We start from the raw sequence: 24,823 nt of genomic DNA on the forward strand, positions 1-24,823 counted from the left end.
TCCTGGGACACTCTGGGCACTCTTTACGACAGTCTAAGGAAAAACGGCTTGTTATACCAATTCACCACGCTTCCTTTGGGTTGGGCCCCAGCCACCGCCTCATGGACCGGTGCTGCGTCCCATGCGCATATGCTGCCGCCTACCTGGCGGGCTTTCGGCCACCGGGAAAGTGCAGTTGGACGAGAGGAGGTACGTATCTTTTGGGGCTGGCGGGCTATTACAGCGGTTCATACAAGCTCTCTGAGGGGAACCACACACACACACACACACTTCTCTCCTCCTTTACTCTGCAGACCGATGCGTCGAACAGAGGGCTGGGGGCGTTTTGTCCCAGCAGGGGGGTTTGACCGCCCGTTGTACATCAGCAAAGCGCTGTCTGGAGAGGAGGGGCAGGGTCGGACCACGCCCGCTCAATGGCTCTCGCATGAAAGATACCACGCCCAGAATCACTCGGTGGTATCTGGCTTTACAGCCTTGAGGACAATCAGACTAGCTGATGACAATCTGTGTGGGTGTATCTGCGAGGCTTTGTCTTCAAGAGGAGCTGGACGGGCTGAAGACGGGGTGGAGTGCTGGAGCAGAGACACTGTCTGGGGTCGTATCCAATAAAGCTGGCTGATCATTCCGTGGTGCTTAAAGGGGAACCTACCAGTGACGGCAAGACGCTTGTCACAATAATATATATCAGAATCCCAATGTTGTTTTCACTACAACGCTGTCATTTATTATTCATTTAGCACGATGCCATTAATAACATACAAAAGGCTGACATACGTATACCTAGCAAGGGCTGGTCTTCAGTGGCACATTTAGTATAATGTTAGTTATTTAGCTAGTTATATAATAGTTTATATAGCCACATATGATATTGTGCTTTTATCCTCAAATAGTGGAGTGCTCATATTAAATAACAAATGTAACTCTGTGGGTAATTACATACAAATATCATTTAAGCCATACAATCAGGCCAACACAACCATGTAGTTGCAACAGTGTGCCGAAGTACAGGTTATTTAACTATTTCTCAAATGTTCTTTGCACTTGATTGTCTGCTCTTGAAGTCACCATTTTTTGCTCTCTCTCACCATTAATTCCACAATAATGTTGAATATTTTTCTTTTAAAGACGTGTTATTCAAGTGATTTGCCGGAAAGTTTTCAGTAATCACAACTCTGATTATATAATCACAGCTTCTTGTTATTTTCAACGTTCTTTTGTGATGCCTTCAAGAACTATTAGAGTGCAGCGAGATACGCAGCTGTAAAAGCCGACACAATCCAATTAACGCTGTGCTGCTTCGCCAAATGTATTTAAAAATGCAAAAATCTAACCGGTCTCCACTTCATCTTTTCCAATGCCTTTGTACTGAGGCGAGTTGCACTCTGTTTACTGCATATCTCGCATAGCTCATGTTTTCATGTTTCACTCAGCGAAGTCTTTAACATTCAGAGCACGTATGTGTTTGCACAAAGTTGCATGGAGCTGTTTTGCTCTTCCTCTACTTACGCTTTCCTCCTGGCGCCGATGTTCATTATTGCACTCCTGTGGTTTCTCGGGGTCTCGGGTTTTCCCGCCTCAGGAGGGGCTGCCAGGTTTTCTGTCGATTTGTTGTCTGTGACTGGTAATCAAAAACATTGCATGAACGCAATCCGCATAAATATCATACTCAGGCACGTGCACAGATAGACCCCTAGTGGTGCTCAAGCACCGGCCCTTTTGCCCTAGATAAGAAACGTGCCCCTTCTGCTGGAGCCCATTTTTTTTCTTCATTAATAAGTATTTAAGAATACAAATTACTCTCCGTCATCAAATCCCCCCCAAATGTGTTTCGATATCTGGCATTTATGTGAGTTCTTGTGAGAATTTCGACCCCTACAGATGCAAATTAGCTGAAGCTACACTCTGGTACAGTGAATAGTGACATTTATGTTTTCACTGGTCCCTTTTAAATAAAGATAATAACATGCTCCGCGGCGCTCACAAGCCCCCGCCGCGCCCCAACCCCCCCCATCTCCTCCTCCTCTTCGCGCGTTTATTATATGGCATTTTTTGCTCCTATCATTTTGTAAATGAAAATAAATTGTTATAGAAAACATGTCATTTTGTTCAGCTCTCATGTCTTCTCACGACACAATGTGTTTTAGGTGTTGCATAGCAACCAATTTCTTGCTGACTTCAAGTTACAGTGATCAATAGATAAATAATTTTGGCGATCGGTGGCCTTTTTTGGGGGGGTTTGAGCACCTGCCCCCCTGTCTGTGCACGTGCCTGCTCCTCCACATACTCGTTATGCGATCTGGGTAACGGGACATCGGTGGTGAAACTCACTGATTGGGTTTCTCATGATTGTCTGTTTGATGATGTCGCTGCTCGCCACTCCCGGCTCGAAGCGCTTGGACCGCTCCTCCATGAACCACTCTCCTGTCACCACCTTCAGCTCCCTACAAACACACGACGGGGAGCCTGAGCACACACACGTCCAGCCAAACTAAGATATCACAAACCAGTTATGTGTGTGACGCCAGAGTTTAAGCAGTGTTTAATTTGTAAAATATAAGACTTGTAAATAATTTCACAGTCATACCGGCCAAAGATCCATATTGCTTTTTATGATGTTTCTTTTAATGATCTTTATGATGAGCCCAGTATTTAATCATAACCTGTATGTTTATTGCTTTTTTTGATGTCTCTGTGATAACCTTTTTTTCCATTCGTGATGGCTTGTAATATCCGGCCACAGGGACTACAGTTGAAATGTAGCCTTATAGCTAAGACTGACACATTTACCCCTGGGTTGATTGATGTGTACGGTCCCTGTTCAAATAAATAAATAAATACAATAATAAATAAATAAAGCTTAAAAAGAGTTTACCAAGTGCATCTAGGTATTGACAACACATTGTTGTCAGTACTTCCTCACTGCATAAAACTATAATTCATGATAATATAATTCATTAAACATTAAACACCAACTGGAACTAAATAAACAACAGAAAATGGATGGATGGATAAATCAATAATTAAAGATGTTCAGGACGTATTTATTTTACATACAGTCCGCTCGGAGGTATGAAACAATTGTACTGGTTTATCCACATAAAACCATTTCATAAATAATACGCCTGCTGCAGGCTACAACATACTGAAGGCCTTTGTAAATTAGGTTTCTCTGGCCTTTTGTTTTAAGGCTTTTCATGACGTTCAGATACACTGGATGAAGATTGATAGGAGTCACCACTTCCTCTTCTTTCGCTTGAGTTTCACTAATTCAGTCCATTTATTAAAGGTTTTGCTGTGGGTTACAGGTCTAGTTGGAGAGAGCAACAACATTGCAGCTGGCACACAAGCAAAAAACATTTTGAGGTCACAGTCAGTGCGTTTACATGATGGTATAATTCGAATCTTGCTTTAGTCGGACTATGCTATCTTTTGGGGGATCTGCTGTTATCCCAATATACATGGCAGTGAGTAATTCGAATCATTGGCCTTTGAAAGCATGTCATATCCGATACGATAGGCGGCGCTGTTTTCATTACAACTCGTGGTGATACAGCCATTTCCGCTTGACCTCTTCACCACCAACAACAACATTTCGAGAAAGATGGCGAACAGAGAGCGAGGCGAAGCTACATCCCTCTACTATTCTTCCATGGTGTTAATAGGAGTACAGCGAATGCAAATGGCGCTATTGGCTGAGTTGATAACGGAGAGAAGACGCCGTCGAAGGTACACGGAGAATTTAATTTATCGTCTCTTTCGACTTCCGGGTCACGACATGGGAGGGAGGGAGGAGGGCGGCGGGATCTCGAGCATGCGCAAAGACGCAAAGTCCAGTTCCGAATCGAATTCAGAGTTACATGCCGCGAGAGTCGAATTATCAACTGGATCGGACCGAGCTATCCAGGGGTGTTAATCGGACCGAAGTCGGACCGCACATAGTCCGACTAAGGTGTTTACATGAAACGGATAATTCGATTTCAGTCCGACTAAGCCAATAATTTGATTGCATGTAACCGCACTGACTGTGATTATTCAGACCGGCAGCAGTGGATAACTTGGTATCTACGCTTCAGTATTTCTGGGATCGATTACTTTTTTTAATCGTGTGAATGTTGAGTGTGCAGAACGATGGCAGAAAGCTCCTCCGGCTAATTGATTTTCAAGAACAGACACACAACCCTGATGTTCACCACTAATTATCCAGTTCTTAACAGTGCATTACAGCAGAGCTCACATGACTTATTTACATAAATCCCTAAAGTGGTTGCAACCCAAAAAGGTAGTTTGTGCTCAAGTGGGTTTTGGGGGAGTTGGTCACTCCTTGTTTTAAGCCCTGTGGAAGACGGCAGCCCTGAAACACCCGAAGGCCCCGCTGACAGAGGGAGACCAATGTGGTGTCATGGACCATCTGATGGCTCTTCTAAACAGCTGTTTTAATCCTTGCAAGACGTCGCACTCACGAGATCTTGGCACACACGTTACATCTCCACGGGGGCGTTTTGGGAGTCGTGACGCGGCAGTCGTCGCAGACGCGCAGCTGGCACTCCTTGCAGAGATCTCCGCGGCCGAAGATCAGGCCCAAACCCTTCAGGCAGCGAGCGCACTGCCGCTCCTCCGGCTCCTGGGGCCGACGGGACCCTTTCCGTTTGATCTCCAGCAACTCATTCTTCAGCTTCCTGCAGGGGAGAAAGACGACAATATCAAGGCACCTGAAGAAAACTCAGTCATATGAATGTTACAACGGCAATACTGAAGTCCTCACCGAATCCTCTTCTCCTCTCGCTTCCTCAGTTTCTCATCTTTCTGCAGCACCTTAAGGATCATGTCTCGTTCATGTTGCAGGAGAAAGGAGAGGTTCAGATCCTCCCCGACCTGCTCCATTTGTCCCTCAGTCTACACTCTGCCGAGGAAGTCACCAAAACAAAGATGTTGCAGGACAGATGTCAGGATGAGCTACATTATGCTCCTCTTTCTGTTATTGTCTGCTCACGATTGGGTTGTTGTTCTTTAGCGCGAGCATCGTCTGAACTTTGTCCTCCTCTGATCTTCTGTTTCTTCGGGGAGCTAACAAGAGTGGAGCACCCTCAGGAAGCCTAGATGAGGTCAAACAGACACAAGAGAAAGTCAGTAAAACACGACATTATTAACTCATCAATAAAACAAAATGAACGCGTTAGCAAATAAAGTGTAGGGCTTATTTTTTTATAATGTTTATTCAAGCATTTATTAAAATAAGACAATCATTTACAAGATGACAAGAGGTATAGCACAAGTAATTGGTTTTGACCGTTCTACAGCAGCTTAACAAGCTTTCCAATTAGGCTCCGAGCCTGACATTCAGATCACGATACCCACGTTGCTCAGCTTCTATTAGCAAAGCTCTATTATTCCTCAAACACATAACAAGACAAGGTCTAATTATCTGCACACCTGAATGTCAGTCCACTCCGCTAAACAACATCAATTTGGCAGATATGTTTGTACAAAGAGGGATGGAATTGTATGTCTGCAGGTCCTCCATTTTTGGTCCAGATTGAAAAATCTGCCCGTTTTAGTGGATTAGTCGACTAATCGATTGCTTTGGTCTTAAACCGTTTTAGTCGATCAGTCAGTGTTAATGCTGAGTTACTTGTTTCTAAGAAAACTATCATAATTTTTGTAAAAACAGGTTTAAAGTGCTTTTGTGTGACTATTTGTTGAGAAACTCAGTTTTACGGATCTGTCTATTAAATAAGATAAGATAAGATTAGATATTCCTTTATTGGTCCCACAGTAGGGACATTTTAGGGTCACAGCAGCGGGTGCAAATTAGAGCATTAATAAAAATAAAAGATAAAAATAAAACACAAAACATAATAATAATACTAAAATACTAAATATACATCGATAAGTCGAAAATTGTTAGTCAAATATGAATTTCTTTCGTCATTCTTTGGTATAAATGCTATGAACAGAATTCTCAATATACCTGCTACGCCGTGAATACCCTGATTTCAATACACCTGATTTGCAAAAAAAATATTTCAATAAAACCAAACAATAAATAATAATGAGAGGACAGGGACAGCATTCTGCCAGTGTAAATGAAGTTTGGGAATAAAAATTGAATGGAGAGATCTGCATAAGCCCACACTAGCCTCCTTCAGTCCTTATTCATTACTGTTTCTTTCATCCTCGCCCTTTCTTCTCTCGCATCTTCCCTTCACTTAACATGAATTAGCACTAATGAACCGGCAGATATCATCTCAGCTTCGTTTGCATCCAAAGGCTTACGATAACTTCAGTGATTATCGCGTTTTGAGATGAACTGCAGCTGCATTGTAGCTGATTGAGATGTTTCTTTACCTTGAGATGGAAAACAGGAAATAAGACAGATTTACAGATACCTTTGAATTTAAAAAAACATCTGCTGAATATATAACCCTCACAATTCACCGACTGACTTCTCTTGGAGAGCAAGGTAAGACCATTTCAGCAACAAAACATTTCAAAGCCTGAGGATGTAACCTCACTTATGGTCTCATCTGTGTTGGGCTTCACGTATCGTTCCCCTAGAAACCACCGTCTCTGTCGTGGGGGTTTACAAACACAACAGAGTCTTATTATCTCAAAACTAATGGTCCACCACGGATTGATAACACCAGATCTCTCCCTCGTGGCTCTGCCTATCCGCCTCTCCTCTGGTATCGTGTCTCATGTGCGATGCGTATCCGGCCTGCGATGCACCAACGATTTATTACGGCAACCATTGAGAACGAGAGACTCTAAAAGAAAATAATCTGAGATAAAATACTTTTTTAAACTGACAAAGCTGCCATAATGACCACTGCTGCTTCCAACTGGGTTAAGATGAGTCGGCATCTCGTTTGGAGAGATGGAGACGGGGAAGAACGGATCAGGGAAAGACGAATCCAGAGACGAGTGCAAATAAACAACTTTCATCCAACATGATGCCGAGGCCCTCAGGGGAACAGCCGGCCACTGCAGCTTCACCTCCATCAGAACGGTGAAACTATTTACATATGTAAATCAGTTTCATGTCAATTAAATTAGAATTTAAACTAATATAAAGATTTCACAATCTTCTTTGGTGCTTCATAAACTCTCAACTGCTGAATAATTCGAGGTAAGTCAAACAATGGATCTAATGGACCGCCGTCAATCAAAGGTGTGAGTCAGCGATTCTACCTGGATTCCTTCTTTTTATTTGTGGTGCGTTATTCATTGTCATCAACTTATTTATTCTTTATTCATTTTGTTTACTTGATAGTTTAGGAATTTATTTTCTGTTTCGTAGTTTAGTTGTCAGTCGAATAAATATTCCATTTATAAATAAACTGAGCGTTTTATTTGTGTGTATATTAAATAATAGGTCCCTGCACACCGTGAGAACTCCATAGCAACCCTCAGATTAATATTGAATTAATTAATATAAAATGTAGAAGTTTAGAAGTGGCGTCCAAAATTAATCTTTTGTTAAATTCTGTTAGTTAATGGTGGCTTGTGACATGAAATTAGGTATTTTTCTTGCATACTTATTTATAGGTTTATCAATCATAACTGTATTACTAATAAAATGTACATCAATTTATATGTTGTATTATTAGAACATTAATTAATTACATTATTAATATATATTAGGTGCACTAGGACCGCATTAGCTTAAAAAACTGGCAAGGAAGTCAAAAATGAAAACGATAATCACACAGAATATTTGTGTAGCCAAGCAACTATGCCACATGACAATGGTGTACGGCACTGACATCAACAATCAATAAGGAAAACTAATATTGATCCGAGCATCCTTTATATTACACTTATGCACAACACAGTACTCAGAGTTTAAATTGTGTGCTGCACTAGGCGTGTGTCCTGACACAGCCCTCCCTGAGTACACACTGCACACATTCACGTTGCCGCTCCCGCTGCCCTGAGCAAACACAGAGTCAGGAGACAATTACACTTTGGCTCTGAGTCCTCAGCCCTGCTGCAGTAATAACGTAGCTCTGAGCAAAACGCTGTGACTCCCTCTGCCTTCACGACACAGTGCAGGGAAAGTTTCCATCTTTCCCACAATTCCTGTTGTTCCAACATGGCATTGGATCGTCTGCGAGTGCTCCACCAAAGCCACGTTGTCGTCTACTTGTGTGTGTTGTATATCTGTCTGTGCGGTGTGTTCCTGCAGGTGGCTGGGCTTACACACGGCAGAACCAATCTGCCAATTAAAGACCGCAGGTGTGCCGGGAGCAGCTGGAATCCAGTTTGCAGAAACGCAAAGTAGACTTGGATGAGACATGAACGTGGGATAAACACCTTTTTAATAAAATGCATTCATTAGTAAATGGGCGGACGGAGGAACAGAGCTATCAGGCAAAATATGAGTTATTCAGTCATAAAACACAGCACGAAATGTCTTGGGAGCAGCTTCAGTCTTCCAATACTTTCATCTCAGTGTGCAGCTCAATACTGACTGCTCTGCTCCAAGGAAAACATTCACATGTAACTTGTCTCATGAAGAAAAACAGTGTAAGATGTTAAAAAACTAAAATAATGATGATTTGACATTGCGAACCCCTGCGACCCTCGTCCTTTTCTAGTCACCGCTGTGGTCGATTGTAATGCTATTGTATTGTTTTACTGCTGCACTGTCTCACAGTGACATAACCAATGTGCCCCCTCCAGCCATCAGAGCTCCTGCGATTTAAACAACAAGCATCTGTCCTCCCTCGTTGTTTATCATGGAGCATTGCATTACCATTGTAATACAATACACACACAGATGGGGATGGTCAGGCCTCTTGGAGCGGGCAACTGGAAGTCTTTGTGAATGTGATTTGTGCCCTTAAGCATTACGTTTACACGATATTCGTCTGAGTCTACGCCCACATACAAACTATCTCACAAAGTTAATATTTTCAAAAAGCAAATGAGATAAGCGTGTCCATTCCTGTGAGGGTTTTCTCCAGCTTCCTCCCGCAGTCCAAAGCGAACAGGTTCAGTTCAATCTCAAAATAGTCACGAATGTGAACAGTTGTCTGTCTCTATGTGTCAGCCTTGTGATTGGTTGGCGACGTGTCCAGGGCCGTACGGCAGCCTCACATTTTAAATAGCAAATTCAGCCGGAGTCATTTTTATTCCAGCGCGGGGGCTGCACCGATCTTTTTTGCCTTAAAGACAATGAATAAATCAGACTTGTTAACCTTGTCTCAGCAGTTTCTTCATCTCCTGGGAGGATTCAACTTTTTCAGATAATTTACGTTTTTTCGAGCATGTTCACTACCCCACAATGTTGACAGCGTGAAGAGCAGCTTGTCCAGATCATTAATAAGTTATATGAGGTGCATGTAGCAGACAGCTGCACAAGTCTGTTAACCTTTATTCTGTCTAGATGTGTGTGTGTGGGGGGGGGGGGGGGGGGGGGGGGGTTCCGGGGAGGTGAGGCCTACACACCATGGCTCTCCTTTGTTTTAATGTATAACCCTTAAATCCCCCGTGGACACTCCGTTTTCCTCCTGAATCATCCACGTGAGACGGCAGGCGCCAGTGTTGATGAGAAGCATCTCTGGTGGCAGGTCACTCAGGCTCAGCCAGAGACGTCTTTCTGCTGCGGCCAGTACAGACTTGCATATGGACCACTCACACACAGAATAGCAGACATGTATTAATTGTAGAAAATATTAATTTTTCATCAGAAAAAGGTCCATAACAACATATCTCAACACTGCTAACACTGGTGCCATGACACACACCAGGGAATATCACATATACTGCTTTACTTAATCTCTGCTTTGGACATTTCTACTCTATCAAACAAGGGGCGGTTTTCTTTTACTTAAATTACCATCCATCATGCATGTATATGCTGCATTCATGCCATGTGGGAGTTACCATAATTACTAGTTTTCTGCCGACTTGTGTCACATCAACATTCAAGTCAAAATTACAACTGAAAAAAAGCTCAAATATGTCCAATTTGGTTTCATGTGAGATGGAATAATAAGAAAGTGCTGGATGTCAAGTCTGCCATTAAAGGTAATAACTTGGTTAATCTGGTGGTATAATATATATTTATTGTCATTAGCAACCATCATTGAATTAAAGCACTATGTGAACAGATTTAGCCCTGGTGGAGATAAATAACATGACACGATGCAACTGACTATCAAAGCAACTCTCAGCAGACACAATTCAATTGTTTTTTTAAGTGGAAGGATCAAATGAAGGACACAGCCCTCGAGTCCGGCCAATCAGACTTAGCAGCCGTGAGTCTCGACAGACGGAGAGTTCTGAGTTGTTGGAGCTTAAAATGGTTTCCAGCTCGCACAGCTTATCTCAATTGAAAGGAAATGAAGCAAATAAGAGTCGTCCTGCTACCCCGGCCGTGTATCTTCCTGCATGTAATATGCTTCCTGAGATCGGATGGGAGAACTGTGTTCACAGCGAGGTGAAATCAATAGAGGCGGCCATGCACCGCTTTCCACAGAGAGCTCGAGATGAGATGTGGCGCGCTGGAGGAGACTGGAGAGGTTTCTGGGAAGAGACATTGGGATGAAGGAGGTTCAATTATAGATGATGGGCTTTACAGAGTGGAAGGTATCCCTGCGTATGTGTGCTTTTCAACCTGATCGTGAGTAGTGACCCCCTCTGTATGTCTCTCTTTTTTTTTTAGACACACACACACACACATGCATAGGCACACACCTGAGGGTAGATAACACATCAACACCACTGCAGTGCTATAATAACCCTCTCTCGCCATCTGCACACCTGTCAGACACCCTCTCTGTGTCACTGCTAATCAAGCGAGGACCCGTCTGAAATATTCCTCTTCACTCTCTGCCCGTCAGTGACTCTGCTGGAACACAGAGAGCATCATGGTTAGTCGATCAGAATCCAATTTGAAAACCTTATTTACGAGGCAGACTCAAAGTTGATGAAGCGACTTCAGGCGGAGAAAGAAATAACCTCACAGAGGCCCAACCCTGTAAAGGCTGAGCAACACTTGAAATAAACTAGTTTTTTTTTGCTTCCTTATTTATTATTATTATCCGGCATTAACATTTTTATTTTTGTGTTTCCTTATGGCCCTTCTTGGCCAGATGCATGGTTAATTTTTACTTTATTTTTATGTTTTATTAAAATTGTGCATTCTTACTTTTGAAGGTTGTATTTCTGTAAAAATACCTAAATAAAATATCAAGTATAAAAAAAAGGAAATAAACTAGTCTATATGTCTGAAAGCCAAATGTATTGTATAGTTGCTATGGAAAAGCCTCGCTCGAAGCCATGGGGATGAAAAGACGGCTGTCACGGTGGAGAGGGCGAGACACAATAATCTCCCAGATAATCTCTCTCTTGGCACCGTCTCTCCTGACAGGCATTCGTGGCGTTGCACTCGCGTTGCACTCGTTCGTGGACAGGAAAAGTCATCGTCGGAGCGAAATCCGAATATTGTGAGGTAATCAGCTGTCCTCCTTGTCTGATGGTCAAATATCGCTGGATTCGACAATCTAACATTCACGCCAATTGGGAACATGAAGAAAGTAAGCAACAACTTCATCTCCAGCTCTCTTTTTTTCATTCGTCACACACAACTACTCACACCAGATGTTGTATGTACAACCGAGTGCGACACACTGTGAACGTGAGCGCTATGAACCCCACTGGACCAATTAGCTTACCTCTGAAGTCCAGCTCTGGTTTACCACTTTGGAATAACAAATACTTGATTTCCAACATCCGTTGGCCAAACTACTTTGTTTCAAGCATACTGATAACTGCAGATCCTCTCCTAATTTTGAGTACTTCACTTTTGAGGTAATATGCATATTTAAATGTCATGCCACTTCCTTCCAGAAGGAATAACTTCACTTTTTAACCCTCGTCAAATATCTAACAGCTTTAGCTTGCCAAGCTGACGAAAACAAACCAATTATTAGATATAAAACAAAATAATTAATATTATATTAAATATGTTACCCATAGATCCCCTCAGTCTTACACATGGGTTCAAGATTAAGAAGCAGGATATTTAAAACAAAATAATTAATATTATATTAAATATGTTACCCATAGATCCACTCAGGCTTAAACATGGGTTGAAGATTAAGAAGCAGGACATTTCGTGGTAATATATTTGTTCTACTACTCAATATTCCCTTCTCCAGGCCTTTCAGAGATGTTTTTATTCAGTTGTTTTCAGGTTGTGTTTGACCTCCACTGTTGTTGGAAGCAATTCTCTCTCAACCCCGACTAACATTTAAAATGATACCCTTGCCGACATGGTGCACACATGTCAGAGCCACCGTAACATTACAACTCTCCCAGGAGCCGTCACTAGTAATGACCTATCAAGCCTGCAGGCCTCCACAGTTCCCTGCAGGGCTCAATGGGGCAGTAAATGGGAAAAAAACTAACCAACAGTTAGTGCTTCTAAAAACCACATTGGAAGCTTCCTGTCAGCTGTCCTCCATTATTCTCCCGGTACTCCTCCTTCCACTTTCTGATTATTTCACCTTCGCTGAACTCTCCTGCATCAGTAGAATATGAATGTGGCTTCATTGTCCTCACACTGAGGGGTTGTTTGTGTTCTTTTACAACACCAATTAAGAGGAAAGGTCAGCGTGGGCCAGCAGAGAGAAGGCTCAGAGCTAGAGACAGAAAATGCATCGTCCGGTCATGTTGTGTTGCTGCGGAAATTAAAGACGAGAGAATATCAGATCTGGACTTTAAGCGGAGAATGAGCAAGAACGTTAAATCAGGTGTCGAGTGATGACTTTAGTGCATGTGCTGTGACCTTTCAAACGCCCCCTTGGAACAGCACTCCTTAAAGCAAACACAAAAAATACACTTTTTTTCCCCTCATTGCTAAACATATATCAGAAGTTCTTATGTCTCTGTTGCATGAAGCTAATATTTCTGGGAAATGGCTTTATTGCTGTAAAAACATTTACTCATATTAAAAATAGTTGTGGAAAAATGACATAACCAAAGAAGAAAACATCCAGAGCTGTGAAGTCTAAAGCCAGCAGAAACATCATTTACAGATTTTGAATTTGAATTCAATGCAGAGATTACCAAGACTAACGAACAACAACTGACTTGGTTTATATTCTGCATGATTCATAATCAGTCCACGGCTAATTGGGGGGTAAAATTGGGTTTAATCTGTACACTGACTGCGTGGCATGTGATGAAGTCGCAGTGTTTTGAGCTAAATGCTGACAAACTCATGCTGATGACGCTGATTATTCACCATGCTCACCATCTTATATATAAGCATATTAATGATAATAGTTGCCGACTAGCAGTTCAACACGTCTGTGGAGAGAATTCAACCCGTTTACTACTAAGTGTTAAATTATGGAAAAACAAACTGCACCATTAAATTAACTCCTTGCGTGAAGAATGAACCTGATGGACGATGACACCAGCACAAAGGAAATTAATGTACGATTGTCTTCTTGAAATCACAGAGACCCTCTCATATGAATGTTCTCTTCATGTTGCCCTTTTGTCTCTTTTTTGCACTGCATTTAAGATCCATTCAAACCAAATCCCATCTAACGATTTATAACAATTTCTCACCCACAGGACAAGAGCTTTCTGTGTGACCGGGTACCAAACACAAGCTTCTCCCTCAATCTTCAGTGTAATCAAGTCGTACATTCACGGCACTGTAAAACGGGCCAATTTCTTCTGCCAACAGCAGTGAATTGATCCAAAATCAAGTTACAGTCTGCCTTGCACGCCGCCGATCTGGCACCGTTTAGGCTTATGATGGAAACTGTGAGACGGCTCAAGTGAAGACAGTCTGCTTGTTGGATAAACATGCACACGCTCAGTGCAGAGCATCTGAAATCGGGAGGAGAAAAAAAAGAATCCAGGGAAACATATCTTAACGGAACTGCGATACAGATATTATCACTAGATAAAAGTGAGATGTAATTGCGTGATCTTTTTTGACGGAATGTAACGCATGCCAAACCTTTTTGTTCTGCAGCCTCGTAAAGATTTCCACGCACGAGCACTTAAAGAATAAGAGATGAGAGGTTTCTGGGTCGAGGCTAGATCTCGTTAACCTAGTTACAGACGTGGCCTCTGCTGCTTCTTCACAGAGAGAGAGAGAGAGAAAGACATTCGGGTTATAAACAACTCCCTCTCCTTCAACCAACATGGCTGAATATTTTAAAGCACTTATTCCTGTTTAACTGCTGCTTGGGTGCCACATTTCACTGCACTTTGTATTTTTGATGCACGACCAGGTAATAGAGAGAGGGAAATCCTCTGAAAGTGGTTGTGTGTGTGTGTGTGTGTGTGTGTGTGTGTGTGCCATTAATCAGAGTGTAACACCTGAACTGCATGTGTATTTAAAGCTGCAGTGGACTCTAATGGATTTTCTTTTAAGACCAGCCCTGTGTGTCTTGAGTTTTATTTCGCCGTATGTGAGCGAATCAGCGCCACTGGACCACAGGAGGAGACAGGTGGACAATGAACGTCAGAGTGTGGAGGTCTGATACGTGACTGCTGGCTGAGCCTCGAGGACGGATTGATGAATAAAGATGCTGCTTCAGGCAGATGGACTCCAGGTTTAGAGCACGATTGGATTTATAAAAGGGTTTTTCAACGGTATCAAATTAAAGAAAAGCTGCGTTGAAAGATCCACTTGTCAACCGGGTCAGAAGCCAGAAGAATGTATGTGTTGAGGATCATGTTGGTGAGGGAATCCCAAACAAACAACAGACACATCCTGCATCTGTCGCATGAACAGCACGCGGGAATCAAGAGAAACTATATTTCCACAGAATCTTGAGTTTAAAGATGAATGACATTTTCAATTATCTGCTTCCGTGGCATCACTTTCTGATAAGGCACTGTTTTAAGATGTAGTCATTGCTTTATGAATTGTAGGGGGGGGGGGGGGGTAGTTATAAGCCAACAGGTTGTAAAAAAATGTATTGTGGCTGGTGTCAAAAAAATTGTAATCTTGTTTATAAATAATGATCATGTTGTTGTATAAGTTATTAATTAAAATAAAATTGTTTACAGTTTTCAGCTTATTTACTTCTTTAGAATATCACTCACAGCACCACATACCGCAGGTATATCGTACGTATTGTGAATATTCACGCAACAGAGACCACAAATAAAAGATGAAGACAGAAAACGAATACATGTGTTTTATTCTGGTTTAGCTTTGAGGATTTGATATTTGGTCCAGAAGTTCTGCAGGAAGTGCGATGCTGGAGGAGAACCCCAGCAACCTGTCAACCCACAGGTTTGTATTACTAGCTTATAACAGATCAATAAAGCACTAACATGACTTATCGACCATTCACAAAACCATTAGTGACAGATTATGAACTCTGATGTTCATGTTCGTATCAGCAAAGCAATCTTGGGAGAGAACCTTCGATAGCAGCCACGCATTTGATGAGTGGAGAACCACATCACAACCAATAGAATGGAAGGACAACGTTAAATAGTGTGAGGCCTTCAATGCCTCGAGCCCCTGAAGGGACCGCATGTGTGCCCATGATGCTTATCGGGGCTCAGATAAAGAACTCCTCTCGTGGTCTCACACTGTGGGAGTGCCTCAACGTGATCCTTCCTTCAACCAACCGTGTCTCACAGAACCAACACCGTGAATACGGACATCTCCGTGTGGACTTTGCTCCTTTACAACAAATAAAGGCACGGCGGACGAAGCATTCGGCCGAAACTCTTGATTAATGCTCAGGATTATGTGATGAGAAGATGCATGGCACTGAGAAAACATATCTAAGCCTCCACCTGTGAGTCTCCACCTGTAATCATGAAGTATGAGTACCTTATGAGAGCGCTCAGTTTCACCTGATGGAGACTTCCTTAAACGTGGACTTCCTGTTCACCTTGTATTAGATTAGATTAGATAATCCTTTATTGGTCCCACAGTGGGGAAATTGCAGGATCACAGCAGCAGGTGCACATTAGAGCATTAATAAAAGATACAAATAAAACACAATAACAATACTAAATACTAATACTTAAATACTAAATATACAGAGGAAACACAATACATACACAAGGCAGTGACCAAAGTGAATTTGCAGCAGCTTTACACCAACTCTAGTTTTTTTGTCTCTCCATGCATTTGACCATCGCTAAGCCCCACCCCCTGGTGTTAGCTCGTCAAGCTGTCAGTTACCATGGAGCCCACCCGGTCACTCAGAGCAGCGTTGTCATCGTTCACGTTTAACTCAAAGGGCCGCTGAGTGAAAGTTACTCACAGAGCTGCTGCCATGGTTCTAGAGTCTAGTTTGTCATTTATTATTCACTGTTTTCAAATTTCTTCTTCAGACATTAAGTGACAATATCATTACATATTTGATCAGTGCAAAGACAATGAATAATCAAACTGTTTTCACAATCTAATATAAACTCTGGGTCCAATTATACAATAGCTTTCTACTGCGTATTAGAAGTTTCAACTCTTAAAAAAATACCTTTTAGGTCAAGAACGACCTTCCAGGATCAAATACAATTGATTGAAATGCATCTAAACAGCAGAATGTTAATAATATTTCTTCAAATGTCATTTTTAATCCACTGCATCCTGAATAATTTCATAGTCAACGTGTTTTAACGCTCATAACGACCTAACCCTGAGGCCGTGGCTCCAGGTCCTCCTTACAGCTGTCGTTAATCTGCTGAAATCCATGTATTGAACACACACCTTGTTGTGTATGACTTGCTAAGAATGAATCTAATTTAGGTCAGTGTTTGATGTGCATTCTGCCGTGTTGATTTCTCCACAAATCACACTCGGTCAACATGCTGGTGCTGGGAAATAATAAAATAATGATGTAATTCCAAATAAAAAGGATAATTTGGAGCATGTGTGCCCCTCAGAGGTCCGGTTCCACGTCACAGAGCGCCCACAGCGTGTGGCATCACGGGTCTATTTACACATGTGTAGTTTAACAAAGGTGAGACAGAGGCATCACTATAGCACTCTATTTACCCAACTGAGTCATTCCTCTCAGCATTGCTTCAAAATGAAATGTTTCGGCTTTTTCAAGTGTTTTTCTTCTACCTCACACATCTGCAGTGTTGGTATGTGGACGCCGGGCTTCCACTGATTGCCTCGCTGCTGCAGTGATTGAACGGAGACGAGCTTCATCGATGATGCCGCAAGGGGCTATAGGCTGCATACTAAATGGGGTAAGCACCAGGGAGCCACAGATGAAGAGACGTCTGAGTGAGTGTGAGGCAGGGAAACCCCGCACAACACGACGGAGTCAGAGTTATTGAATGCAGCAGCACAGACGAGCTTTGTTGCAGCAGCTCGGGTCGTAAGCATCGTCGATCTGGCTATAATCATAAAGATTATAGTGGGTTTAATGGGCTAATATTAAACATTTTAAAGTGTATTAATATTTGTGAGAATAGGGGGTGAACGGGAATTCATGTGAGGGGCCGTTGAGATGCCGATAGTACTGCCATATAAAGAGAGAAAGCAGGAAACAAATAAAAGCGAATTTAAGGTTTGGTGGGAAAATAGTAGGCCGACGTATAAATGGTGCAATGCTGTCTTTCTAGGCGACATCGTTTCACAAATGGAATATAAATATGGTGTATCATCACTAAACCAAGAATCGTGTCCGTTAGCTTAGAATGAGCCCCTCGTATCTACGCAGGCCGCAGAGTTCAAAGCCTTGGTGCCGCTGCCGCTTGATTTTTGTTGCTCGTAATATGTTGTTATTATGGTATGGAGGGGTGGTGGGGGGGGTCTGATGGGAGGCGAACCGTGTTACCATGGTTTTGCACTCAGTTTATGTCAATGGAAAGGGAGGAGATGATGGAAGGCGTATTCAGTCGGCTGCAAACCAACAACCTCACATTCCTTCACACCATCCCTTTAACACGTGTGTAGGGATTAAATGTGTATTTGAGATATGTTGTTTCATACAAATATGTATAGATACATCAATTCCAGAAAATAATATATAGTCCTTCTATCTAATACAAATCAATATTTAAAAAGCTAACACTTAATCACAAGAACTTAACTTATTTCTACACTTTGAGCTCTGGTCATTGTGAACATTGCACCACGCAGGTTATGGCTACCAGCTGGAGGGCTATCGCTCCCCCCATGAGAAGAGGATGGCCGCTGATCATGTGTGGGCAGCTTGAATTACTAAAATGTTGGTTTATTAAACTATAAGTAATGTTTTAGCTGTTGCTCTAGGCTACATCACCACGAGCTGCTGTATTTAGCTGTCTCCTTTTGATGTATTTTTTTAAAATTACGGCTGATTTTACATGCTGTTTCTGTGGAAACTAAACATTACTGTAGTATAATAATTAAAATCTTCTAATCTGGGTTTTAAACAAATCTGTAGCGTTTCGGTTATCAGTATATCATCAGCCTGTCGCAGAAATGTCTTCTCATGATAACAAATACATGTGCGACTAACTATACGGGCCTGCACATACACACGCACATGCACACGCACACGCTTCTACTATGTCTTGCCAGATCTTGGAGACGCAGACTTCTAATGCTGTGTGACTGCACTCCCCAGGGCTTCTTTCTGCTCCGCTGGCTGAGCGCTGGCTGCCTGCATGGAGAGAAATCAGGGAATCCCTTCGTTCTCTGGCTTCTCTCCTCCTTTATTCACCCATCTATTCCCTCTTCGGCAGCCGTGTGTGTGTGTGTGTGTGTGTGTGTGTATAGGTGTGTGTGTGTGTGTGTGTGTGTGAGCTGTACAAAAGCTTGGTTATCATTAGGGAGCCATTCTCCCCATGACAATGATAAAACATCCTCAGCAGACCCTGCATCTGCTTACTGGAGCCAGTCAGGAAGCGTCACTATATCACAAATTACGCGGCAGAAGAAAATCCCCAAAGAAAACAGCGATGTTAAATTGGTACTGGATTTGAAAATGTTTTCCTATTCGGGAAAGCGTATAATGTACAAACCTCCAAGAGGCTACTTATTTTAATAGTACATTCACTTACTTGGCTTCCACCCGTGGATAATGTATGAATTCAAAGGTGTATTTTACCTCATTAGCACAACTGTTTTGTTTTAAATGACGCTGTATTGGTTAACTGATTTTAGTTTTATACTCACAGACCTGATAGTTTACCAAAAAATATTGGCAAAATGTTGTTTGTGGCTACTTGGTCAGTGTCATAGCCACTTTGGCGAGCCGCCAGTCTGACAGGTATAGCTGCACTTAGTAGAACCGCCTTTTCAGTAGAACTGCCAATTATAAATAACACTGGCTCCCAAATAACTGCAGTAACATTTGGTCTCTACTCCATGTTTTGACCGGAAATCAATCAAAATGTTAAAAATATGACACATGCTGAAACAAGAAGTATGTTCGCTAACTAAATAATAATTTAAGCAATAGATAATAAACATTTTGGAGAAAAACACATCATTGGTTTCTTCGTGGTTTTTTCTTCTTCTTTCCTGCCAGTGTTGAGGATAATATATTCAGTTCATAATTTTGGTCCAAATGTCTCGACAACTAACTGTCTGACGTGATAAGATTCAAACTTTCAAACTGAGTTCCACTGGACCAACATGCCACTATATTTCAAAAGTAATTCAAATGAGCTCAATCAGCAAACACGTTGTTGATTGTAGTTGCATATAGCCAACACATGAATGTGAATGGAATGTGATCAATTCAGAAATTAGTTGGGTTGTTATTTCAAGAATGATGATAGTGTAGGGGACTCTGTTGGGAGCACATAATTCACAAGACTAGGGTGGTGTGCAGGATACGTGACCGGGTCCCTTTAAGAGCTGGGAGTGTAACCAGGGCAACGGGGTGGCGTCGAGGGGTTTAAAGGTCACGAGGTGTCTGTCAGGGGTGAAGTGTTTTGTGTGAGGAAATAAACGGCCACAGAGGTGTGCAGCCAAAGAAAGTGACTTTGTCCATATCGTTCATTCCCGCGCTCCTACATTGGTGACCCTGGCTCTACTGGACGGATCCAGAGACGAGCATGACGACGCACGCAGTTTCGCTTAAGCTTTGGGAGACGCATGCATCAGTCTGGTTTGCTCAAGCTGAAGCGCAGTTCGCACTCAGAGACATTACCGCAGACTCGACGAAATATTATTATGTCGTGGCGGCGCTCGGCAGTTCGACAGCGGGCCGAGTGGTGAGCATCCTAGAGAACCCCCCGTTCAGCGACACGTACGCCACGTTGAAAGAACACTTGCTGAAGGCGCTTGGACTATCGGACACCGAGCGGGCTCGCCGGCTGCTCTCACTGAACGGCCTCGGCGACAGCAAGCCGTCGGAGCTTATGGACAAGATGCTGGCTCTCCTCGGTAGACGCCAGCCCGAGTTTTTATTCATGGAACCGTTTCTACAGCAGCTGCGGTCAGCTTTGGCCAATTCCAGGATTAAGGATTGTCGGGAGTTGGCCGAGGAGGCCGATACGTTTTTTCTTGCCGGACAACAACACTGCGCGGCCGTTCAGAAGCCGGCGCAAGCTGTATGGCTACCAGCGGAGACGGCGGTTGTCGCGGCAGAAAGTCAACGACGGGGAACCGCCGGCTTGTGTTTTTACCACGCACGGTTTGGACCGAGGGCGACACGGTGCCGCTCGCCATGCAGTTACAGCAAGAAGGGAAATGCCGGGGCCGGCGCTCAGTAGCTGCCATGAGCGTCGGCCGAGCGGGCAGGCTGCTGTTCATCCAGGACGACATCTCCGGGCGGCGTTTTCTGTGCGATACGGGCGCGCAGATCAGCGTCATGCCGGCATCACGGGTGGACATGCTGACAGACGGACATGGCCCCCCCCCCCTTGAAGCCGCGAACGGCAGCTCCATCCGCACATTTGGGACACGGAGCGTACAGCTGTGTTTCAGGGGGCAGCATTTCCGCTGGGACTTTGTGACGGCTCAGATTAACATGCCCTTACTTGGTGCGGATTTCCTGTGTGCTTATGGACTGTTGGTAGACGTCAAGGGCCGCCGCCTGGTTAATGCTTTGACTTTCTTCTCTTACCCGTGCACACTAGGGGGAGCAGAAGCTACCAGGCTGGCTAGCCTCTCAGCTGCGGATGAGTTTCTTCGGTTGCTGGCTGAGTTTCCGGACCTCACACTACCCACCTTCTCATCCTCCACGGTCAAACATGGGGTAGAACATGACATCTCGACCACTGGCCCACCGGTACATGCCCGGGCCCGGCGCCTGGACCCGGCAAAGCTCATCATCGCCAAGACAGAGTTTGACAACATGGAGCGCCTGGGCATCATTCGCCGCTCCAACAGCCCGTGGGCGTCACCCCTGCACATTGCACCGAAGCCTGGAGGTGGGTGGCGTCCGTGTGGGGATTATCGCCGGCTCAACGATGCAACGATCCCGGACCGCTACCCAGTTCCGCACATCCAGGATTTTTCTGCCCATTTGTCCGGTCGCGTGGTGTTTTCTCAGGTCGACCTGGTTCGGGGTTATCATCAAGTGCCCGTTCAACCTCTGGATATTCCCAAGACGGCACTGATCACACCTTTCGGCCTCTTTGAATTTTTGAGGATGCCGTTTGGCCTAAAAAATGCAGCACAGACTTTCCAGCGCCTCATGGACACTGCACTTAGGGACCTGCCTTTTTTGTTTGTTTACCTGGACGACATCCTGGTTGCCAGTTCATCGAGGGCAGAGCATACGTCTCACCTGCGGATATTGTTTGCTCAGCTCAACCAACACGGGTTGATCGTCAACCCAGCTAAGTGTCAGTTTGGGTTGACAACCATTGACTTCCTTGGACATCGCATCACTAAAGACGGGCCGCCGGGGCGCCTTTCAGCGAAGGTGGACGCGGTGGCTAACTTCCAACGCCCGCTCACAGTGAGGGCCCTGCAGGAGTTTTTAGGCATGGTGAACTTTTACCATCGATTCATCCCCCGGGCAGCACAGTTGATGCGACCCCTTTTTCGAAGCCCTGAAAGGCAAGGCGGTCAAACCGGCTGTAGACTGGACAGAGGAGAGGGACCAGGCATTCGTGAATACCAAGACCGCTCTTCCAAAGGCAATCATGCTAGCACATCCCTCTCCCAAGGCTCCGATCGCTATCACCACCGACGCTTCAGATTTTGCAGTGGGCGCCGTGTACGAGCAGTGGGTGAAAGGGGCACGGCAGCCACTTGCCTTTGTTTGTCGACAGCTGCGTCCTAACGAGAGGAAGTACAACACCTTTGATCGAGAGCTCCTTGACCTGTTTCTTGCCATTCGACATTTCCGGTTCCTGCTAGAGGCTCGACAGTTCACCGCTTTTGTGGATCACAAGCCATTGACATTCGCTATGCGTAAGACAGCTGAACCATGGTCAGGCCGCCAGCAGCGCCAGCTCTCCTTCATCTCCAAATTCACCACGGATGTTCAACATGTGGCAGGCAAACATAACCTGGTCGCAGATTGTTTATCAAGAGCTATCGTGGGGCCGGATCATTTGGGACTAGATTATGCTAAAATGGCGGAGGATCAAGTTTCGGACCCAGGCGTGCAGGAATTGAGGACGGCAACAACGGGACTGCAATTGGAGGAGGTTCCATTCGGCGAAAAAGGGACCACGCTCCTCTGCGACGTCTCCACAGGTCAGACACGACCGGTTATTCCCACCGGATGGAGACAGCAAGTGTTTGACACTATTCATGGTCTTTCGCACCCCGGCAAGAAGGCATCGCAGAGGTTGGTGACGGCGAAGTTTGTCTGGCACGGCTTGAAGAAAGATGTGCGAAAATGGGCAGGGACTTGTGTGGTGTGCCAACGCGCCAAGGTGCACCGTCACATAAAAGCCCCATTGTCACAGTTCTCAGTTCCAGAAAGGAGGTTCGAACATGTAAATGTGGATCTGGTGGGACCTCTTCCTCCGTCCCGAGGGTTCACACACCTCCTCACCATGGTGGACTGAACCACACGTTGGCCAGAGGCCGTCCCGCTGTCATCAACGACATCGGATGAGGTGGCTCGAGCGTTCATTGGGACTTGGGTCGCCAGGTTTGAGGCCCCAGCTGACGTTTCCTCGGACAGAGGCCCACAGTTCACGTCGGAGCTCTGGAACGCAGTCGCAGAAAACCTGGGGGTGAAGCTCCACCGTACTACTGCTCATCACCCACAGGCTCATGGGTTGTGCGAGCGGTTCCATCGCTCAATGAAAGCTGCTCTCCGGGCCAGCCTCAAGGACGGGGGCTGGGTGGACAGGCTCCCATGGGTCATGTTGGGGCTCAGAACAGCCCCCAAGGAGGACCTTCAAGCTTCATCCGCCGAGTTGGTGTACGGCCAGCCGCTGCGGGTTCCTGGGGAGTTCATCCCCAAGGTCACAGACCCGTGGTCTGCGACACAACAGCGGGCCGCTCTCCTGGAAAAGGCTGGAGTGTTCACCCCTGTGCCCACGTCGCAGCACGGCCTCCCGCAGTCACACGTCCCGTCCAGCCTAAAGACAGCAGAGTACGTCTTCATTCGCCAGGACGGCCGCCATGGGCCCTTTAACCCGCCCTACGAAGGACCGTTTCACGTTCTAGAGGCCGGGGACAAAACCTTCAAAGTCGACGTTGGCGGTAAGGTGGAGCAATTGTCGGTTGATCGCCTTAAACCAGCACAGCTCGACCTAGACCGGCCGGTAAGGTTGGCCGAACCCCCGCGGCGCGGGCGCCCTCCTATATTTCCACCACGCCGCTGCAAGGCCCAGAAGCTGCCGGCAACGGCGCGCTGCCTCCAATTCCGGCTCCAGTAACAAGGAGTCGGGCAGGACGGTTGATTCGGGCCCCGAGACTATGAGTGTGGTTTTTTTGTTTTCTTTAGTCTTGGTGAATTCTGGGGGGGCGTATGTAGGGGACTCTGTTGGGAGCACATAATTCACAAGACTAGTAGGGTGGTGTGCAGGATACGTGACCGGGTCCCTTTAAGAGCTGGGAGCGTAACCAGGGCAACGGGGTGGCGTCGACTGGTTTAAAGGTCACGAGGTGTCTGTCAGGGGTGAAATGTTTTGTGTGAGGAAATAAACGGCCACAGAGGTGTGCAGCCAAAGAAAGTGACTTTGTCCATATCGTTCATTCCCGCGCTCCTACAATAGTATGCATACGGAAATGAACAGAAATCAAGCATCTTATAGGTTGTTGTAGATGGATCCTGGCCGGATGCGAGTTAGATGTGTAGCGGCCGTTTCCTACGATGTTCTGCAACAAATAAAATAGCTATCCTTTAAGTCATTTATCAACTGTTGCAGGATCTGACTTTAATGTGATGATTTGCTGCTTTTTTGTCTCTTTTATAACAACATTAATTGAGCATCTTTCATATCACAGTCTGGTCATGATGAAAAGGGTTATTGTAAGAGTAATTCTCCATGATTTTCTGTCATTAAAGATGAACCATTCATTGATTTAGAGCTGAAGGGACTGAAAGATTTATCAAAAACATTATCAGGGTCATCAATGAGTTATAATAGCCATGAACTACAGGCTTAATCTGATTGAATAAAGACATAGTCCGCCCTACAACCCTAATGTAATAGATTCTGCATGTATTCCAGACTCCGACCCTCCTGAGAGCTCTTCTGGTTCCTGAATGGAGGCTTTAAATCCTGCTGCTGACAACATCTCCCCATCCTCAAAAGGAGCTTCCCATTTATTCTATCCTAAACTGGATCTCACGTGTCTGACCAGACTGTGATATGAAAGATGCTCAAAACACACAAGCACACACCAACTAATCTGAGGCTATAAAGAATTGAAATGAGGAGTGCACGTCTCCTGGAGCACCTTTCAGAAAACAAGACGTTCAGCCAGTTGCTGACACGGTGAGTCATTACA

The 24,823-nt window shown here is 44.6% G+C and overlaps 1 protein-coding gene across 3 annotated transcripts in view; it reads right to left on the reverse strand.

The window, feature by feature from the left end:
• The window catches only part of sytl5 (synaptotagmin-like 5), a 41,817-nt gene that overhangs the window by 15,024 nt on the left and 1,970 nt on the right, over positions 1-24,823 (reverse strand). For 2 of the 3 annotated variants that reach the window (XM_056432116.1, XM_056432106.1), the window contains exons 2-5: positions 4,763-5,093; positions 4,461-4,676; positions 2,329-2,441; positions 1,507-1,618 (exon numbers count right to left, since the gene is read on the reverse strand). In XM_056432116.1, the coding sequence (XP_056288091.1) occupies positions 1,507-1,618; positions 2,329-2,441; positions 4,461-4,676; positions 4,763-4,881 (560 nt within the window). In that variant the 5' untranslated portion in view covers positions 4,882-5,093. The remainder of the gene's footprint in view (positions 1-1,506; positions 1,619-2,328; positions 2,442-4,460; positions 4,677-4,762; positions 5,094-24,823) is intronic. The other variant, XM_056432114.1, reaches the window with a different exon arrangement.

Source organism: Pseudoliparis swirei, chromosome 2, assembly GCF_029220125.1.
Source record: "Pseudoliparis swirei isolate HS2019 ecotype Mariana Trench chromosome 2, NWPU_hadal_v1, whole genome shotgun sequence".
NCBI lineage: Eukaryota > Metazoa > Chordata > Actinopteri > Perciformes > Liparidae > Pseudoliparis > Pseudoliparis swirei.